The sequence below is a fragment of the Cricetulus griseus genome, chromosome 2 (assembly GCF_003668045.3).
Source record: "Cricetulus griseus strain 17A/GY chromosome 2, alternate assembly CriGri-PICRH-1.0, whole genome shotgun sequence".
Taxonomy (NCBI): domain Eukaryota; kingdom Metazoa; phylum Chordata; class Mammalia; order Rodentia; family Cricetidae; genus Cricetulus; species Cricetulus griseus.
Window position 1 is genome coordinate 33,626,102 of NC_048595.1, and position 6,879 is coordinate 33,632,980.

Consider the following 6,879-nt stretch of genomic DNA (forward strand, 5'->3'; position numbering starts at 1 on the left):
AACTGAGAAGCTTCTGTAAAGCAAAGGACACAGTCAGCAAGACAAAACACCAGTCCACAGAATGGGAAAAGATATTCACCAACCTCACATCTGACAGAGGGCTGATCACCAAAATATACAATGAACTCAAGAAGCTAGCCACCAAAACACCAAACAATGAAATTAAAAGATAGAGTGCAGAACTAAATAGAGAATTCTCAACAGAGGAATCCAAAATGGCTGAAAGACACTTGAGAAAGTGCTCAACATCCTTAGCCATCAGGGAAATGCAGCTCAAAACAACTCTGAAATACCATCTTACTCCTGTCAGAATGGCTAAAATCAATAACACCAATGACAATCTATGCTGGAGAGGATGTGGAGAAAGAGGAACTCTCCTCCATTGCTGGTGGGAGTGCAAACTTGTACAACAACTTTGGAAATCAGTATGGCAGTTTCTCAGGTAAATAGGAATCAGTCTACTTCAAGATCCAGCAATCCCTCTCTTGGGCATATACCCAAAGAATGCACACTCATACAATAAGGACATAGGTTCAATTATGTTCATAGCAGCATTATTTGTAATAGCCAGAACCTGGAAACAACCTAGATGCTCCTCAACTGAAGAATGGATAGAGAAAATGTGGTATATTTACACAATACAGTACTACTCAGCAGGAAAAACCAATGGAATCTTGAAATTCTCAGGCAAATGGATGGAACTAGAAGAAATCATCCTCAGTGAGGTAACCCAATCACAAAAAGATAAACATGGTGTGTACTCACTCATTTTTTGATTTTTAGACATAGAGCAAAGGATCACTAGCCTACATTCCACACTGCCAGAGGAGCTAGGAAACAAGGAGGACCCCAAGAGAAGATTGTATAGTCCCTCAAAGAAGGGGATAGCGGCAAGAACCCCTGACCAAATTGGAGCCCAGGGGCCAGGAGAGGAAGGAGAGTCTTCATCCAGTTGCTGTTTGAAGCAGAAACAGGCACCCACAGCTAAGCACTGAACCATAATACTGGAATTTAGTTGTGGAGAGGGAGGAGGGTTGAGCAAAGGAGCCAAGATGAGGATGGGGAGACCTGCAGAAACAGTGGACCTGGCCTACTGATAGAATGGAGATCCCAGTCATAAAGCTGGAGAAACAGCATTGGACCAAACCAAGCCCTCTGAATGTGGGTACCAGCTAGGAGTCCAAGACAAGTCTATGGCTCCTCTAACAGAGGAGTCAGTCTTTATCCCTAGAGCACAAATGGACTTTGGGAGCCCATTCCATATGGAGGGTTACTATTGCAGCCCGGATACAGCAAGGAGGGTCTAGAACCTCCCCCAAACAATATGACAGACTTTGAAGGTCCTTGGTAGAGGGCCGAACTATCCCTGGGGAAGAGTCGGGGGATGGGTTGGGTGGGGAACCTGGGAGGATGGGAGGGGGAGGGAATGGGGAGATGGATATGTAAATATGAGTAATTAACAATAAAAAATATTATTAAAAATGATTACCTGAAGTATCAGAAAGCAAATCCAGTCACACTAGTTAGCTGTGGAAGCCAGGCAGTGGTGACACACACCTTAATACCTGGACTCAGGAGACAGGCAGATGGAGATCTCTCTGAGTTCAAGGCCACCCTGGCCTACACAAGAGTAAAGAGTAACAGCACTCATGCTTTTGATACCAGCACTTGGGATCATACACCTTTAATCCCAGCACTAGGGAGCTGGAGAGAGGAGGATATGGCTAGGTGGAGGTGGAAGAAGGAATATAAGGAGGAAGAGACAGCAATTCAGAACTTTTGCCTCTGAGAATTTGTGGAGACAGGATTGCCATTTCAGCTTGGCAAAGGTAAGATCTACTGGTTTGGCTGCTTTGCTTCTCTGATCTTCAGCTTGAAGCTTGAGCCCAAATATCTGTCTCTGGGTTTTTAGTTATTGTGATACACATATTTCTGGTGTGTGTGTGTGTGTGTGTGTGTGTGTGTGTGTGTGTGTGTGTGTGTGTTTAAAAATGTATTTATGTGTTCTAGTGCATGCTCCATTGCTCTATCAACTACCCAAGAAAGGCAAAAAGAGGAGGGAGAATTGATCTTGGCTCACAGTTTCAAAGGTTTTAGTCAGTGGTCACTTGGTCCTCAGGTGAGGCAGAATATCATGACAGTATGTGGTGGAGCAAAACTTTCCACCTCATGGCAGCTAGGAAGCAGAGAGAGGAAGACAGGAACGTACCAGGGCAAAATACACCCTTTAAAGGCATCACCCCAGCACCCATGTCCTCCAAGCAGGCTCCACCTTCCACAGAATCTACTACCTCCCAATAGTCAAATTATTTTGAATTCAGATCCTTCGTGATCCAATTACTTCCCCCAAAATTCATCAGGGGCAACCAATTCTAACACATAAGCTTTCCAGAGATATTCCCAATCTAAATCGTAACATGTTTGGTAATATATAGATTAATTATATGTGAATTTTTACATTCTTAATTTTATACCTAATATATCACACTTTCCAGTAATATTCTAAAAAACATTTCATTTGTGTTTCATGTGTGTGACTATTTAACCAGCATATATGTAATGGCACTCATTAAGTCCTGATACCCATGAAGATCAGATGAGTGCTCAGATCCCCTGGAACTGGACCGCTGTGAGCCACCATGTGGATGCTGGGAAGTGAACCTCAGTCCTCTACAAAAGCAACAAGTGCTCTTAACTGCTGAGTCATCTCTCCAGACCCACTTTCCAGTGATGTTTAATGCTTTCTCAGACATTTCACAGAATACTATTTGCACAGTATTTCATAAGGATGGGAAGTTATATTGGTGGTTATTCCTAATAATTACGTAATGAATGTCTTGTATATAAAACTTGGTCTGCACTTAGGATTTTTCCTGCAGAACAGATTCCTAGAGGCGAATTTCAAAACCCAAGTTTATGAACACTGTAAAGATTCATTATAAATATTTTACATGTTTTCTATCGGTCCCTATTTGTGTGTGTGTGTGTGTGTGTGTGTGTGTGTGTGTGTGTGTGTGTGTGTGTGTGTGTGTGTGTTTCTTTATAAGTGCCACTGGTTCCCAAATTTTGTTACCTCTAATCCATCAACTTTTCACAGTGGACTCACAACACCTTCACTGAAGACAAAAAGGCATGAAGCATGATGCTAGATCCTAAGGATGCAGCAGTAACCGGGATTGACATGATCCCTGCTTCACGGAACTTGATTTCCAGCTGAGAGCTGAGATGTTGGACTACTTGCCTTTTGTTATTGCTGCTGATGATGTTTGTTTGTTGTTTGAGACAGAGTTTCTCTGGATAGCCATGGAAGTCCTGCAACTGGCTCTGTAAATACACTGGCCTAGAACACAGAGATCTGCCTGCCTCTGCCTCCCAAGTGCCAGGATTCAAGGCGTGCACCACAATGCCTGTCTTTCTCAGGGGAGGGAAGTACAGAATGATTGTAAGGTTCATGCTCAGCTCTTTGGGGCTCATGAAAAGTCTGTTTTGGGAAGCTTAGTTTAAAACACAATGTGATGGAGAGTAGGAGTCAACAAGAGCTGGGTTAAGGGTAAAGAAGGAGAATGGCATATGTGGATGTCTTGATGTGGAGAAGACACTCAAGGTTTTCTGTGTATGTTGGCTTTATGTTTCTGTGACTAAATACCCATGAAAAGCAACTTAAGGGAGGAACAATTTATTCTGCTCATGGTTTCAGAGAATTCAGTACACTGTGGCAGTGAGGGCATGATGAAGCATCTCTGTCCAAATTAGAACAGTCAGGGATTGGAAAAAAAGAATACAGAAAGCGATCAGGGCGTGTAGCCCCCAAGGACATGTCCTCATGACCTACTTTCACCTCCTACATCCTACCTCTATGTTTTCTCACCTCCCAACAACACCATCATATCATGAATCCATCGAGGGGTTAATCCATCAATCAGATCAGAGCCCCAAAGCCTGTCCATTGCACATGAACCTGTGAGGGTGGGAATTGCATAGTCAAGTCATGACAAAGTCTCCCTGAAGGAAGGGAGAAGGTAGCCTGAGATGAGGTCTGTGGTATCAGATTGCACTTGGCCTCAAGCTCTCCCTGCTTGTCTCCAAATTAATAGAATGAGTTTCAGCTCATTCTTCCTCTTGGACCAGGAATTCTCCAAGTCCATGTTTCTTCCCTGTATCCAGCTCACATGGTGTATGCATATGGTTTCCACAAGACAGTGAGCTTTTCTCAAGATAGTCCGGGGGCATCCTCCCAATCCCATTCCCTTTATTTTAACAAAAGTGTTTAATGGCTCAGACATCTCCTACTTTATGAAAAACCTAGGCCATATAGAACAAAATGAAAGGAGAAGAGTGATGCACCTGGGAGACATTTCACAATACCCTGTTCCACCAGCAAATAAGGGGGTGGTCCCCAAAAGACCTGTACAAAGCTGAAATGAGAGGTAGAAGTGGGGGGGTTGCATGGATCCTGCTATCACGTGAATCAGTTCTTGGACAATAATAATATAACATGAATTGTTTCCACATTCTTCCAGGAATTCATTCTGGTGGTCTACCCCATCCTGTTACCTTGAGGAAAGCCCTCTTCACATCCTTGTTCCGGAGGCTATAGATGACAGGGTTGAGAAAAGCAGAAATGACATTGTAGAACAAGGCAAGCTTCTTGTCCTCTTCTGGAGAGGCCTTAGAACCAGGCTTCATGTACATGACCATGGCTGGCACACAGAACATGGTGACCACAGTTATATGGGACGCACAGGTGGAGAAGGCTTTCAGTCGACCCTGTGCTGAACGGATCTTCAAGATGGAAATAAAGATGTTGACATAGATGACAAGGATAAGGGACAGGGGAATCAGTATGACACTAAACCCAAGAATGAAGTCTACTTGGTCATTGACTGAGGTGTCTGCACAAGCCAGCTTTAAGACCGCAGGGACTTCACAGAAGAAATGGTTGATCTTGTTGGGGCCACAGTAGGGGAGGCGCATGGCAAATATGGTGTAGACAAGAGCAGAGGTAACACCACAGAGTCCACAGAAAATAACCATTCCCCCACATAGACATGGGCTCATGATGACCCTGTACCTGAGGGGGTGGCAGATGGCTACATATCTGTCTATGGACATGATGGCAAAGAGCCAAGACTCTGTGACACCTAGTACCAAGAAAATGTACATTTGAGCCACACAACTGGAGTAAGAAATTGTCTTCTTCTGGCTGGCCAAATGTGCCAACATCTGGGGCACAGTTGTGGTGGTATAGCCTAAGTCTAACATGGAAAGGATGCCAATGAAGAAATACATGGGGGTATGAAGGTGTGAGTCCAAGCAGATGAGGATGAAGATCAAGCCATTGCCCACAATGATCAACAGGTAAATCATCAGAAAGGCCGAGAAGAGCAGAGGTGTGTTCCTTGGGCTCAGGGAGAAGCCCAGAAGAATGAATTCTGTCACAAAGGTCTGGTTGGGACTTTGCATTATGCTCTATTCTTAATAAAAAGAGAAAGTGCCAATTCACACAGGAATTTAGCTAAGCCATGCACCAGAGTTGGGGTTAGATAGTGGTCAGCATTCAAAAATTATGAAACCCAATTATATCCCTCTTAATAGGACTGTCCACTTTACCTATTGCTGTCCTCTGGAACCACTCCCAGGAAGTTTATGAAGAACAGAGATCTGTGTACAGTACTAGCTCTGCCTCTAAACCCACAGTAGCTCCCCTCCTTAGCCTCAGTTTCCTCTGCTATGAAATGAAGGCATCGGAAAATATGTACCTAATTCTCCTTACCAAAGACTTTTAAGTTTCCTTCAGACATCTAGGTGGTTAGAGATCAATATTGGTGTAAAAATTCCAAGCAGGAGAAGATGGCTTAACAGTTACAAGCACCCAAAGCTCTTTCAGAGGACCTGGGTTGGATTCCCAGTACCAATGTGATGTCTCATAACCAACTGTAATTCCAGATCCAGGGGACTTAATGCCCTCTTCTGGCCTCTGTGGGCACCAGACACATACATGTTTTCCGTTCACACATGCAGGAAAAACACTAATACATAAAAAGTAGAAATAAAATGCTTTTTAAGCTCTGCAAATTGACAATTCAAATGCCTGAGATAGGGAGAGACTCCATTTGGTCCCTTCGATGACATTAATTTCTTTTTCCACCTAAATTTTACACTCAGTGTGGTACACAGACCAGAATGTTGCCAAACTGCTTGTATCATAGGCCACAGTATTGGAAGGAACACTTACTTCTCACTTCTGAGTGACTGCGTGAGTGAGCCATTTTACCCTTTTTCCAACTCTTTGAGACAGCTTCTACAAGTATAAAATGGGAATAAACACATAAGAAGAAAACTGAGATATTTACCATGAAAATAACCCTGAAAGAGGTCTAACATACAGTATATGCTCAGTAAATATTTTTTGGGGTTTTTTTTTTCGAGACAGGGTTTCTCTGAGGCTTTGGAGGCTGTCCTGGAACTAGCTCTTGTAGGCCAGGCTGGTCTCGAACTCACAGAGATCCGCCTGCCTCTGCCTCCCAAGTGCTGGGATTAAAGGCGTGTGCCACCAAAGCCCAGGTAATGCTCAGTAAATATTAAGTGCATTTCTGAATGGTACACAAACTGGGACTCAGGTCCAAGCTACACAAATATGCTATGAAATCACTCCATCACCCAGGATGCCCACAGTCAGGGATTACTCTCCCAGATGTCTACCCCCAGTTTCTTCTCCTTACAAAAGTCAACTTATTGATTCAGCTGTTTGTGATCCTAACACACACCCCTGAGCCTCTGTTTCCCTAGTGAGCAGGGAAAGGACACCTCTTCAAAGAGGTGCCATTTGCATCATTGATGTTGTCAGTGTCACTTCTGGCACCCATGTATCTACCCTCA

General features: G+C 43.7%; 1 protein-coding gene across 1 annotated transcript; it reads right to left on the reverse strand.

Moving 5' to 3' along the window:
- Positions 1–4,524: 4,524 nt before the first annotated feature.
- On the reverse strand, positions 4,525–5,463 carry LOC100770537 (olfactory receptor 2A2). Its single transcript, XM_027398963.1, has one exon. It carries the CDS (start codon positions 5,461–5,463, stop codon positions 4,525–4,527), a length of 939 nt encoding a protein of 312 aa, XP_027254764.1.
- Positions 5,464–6,879: the final 1,416 nt, after the last annotated feature.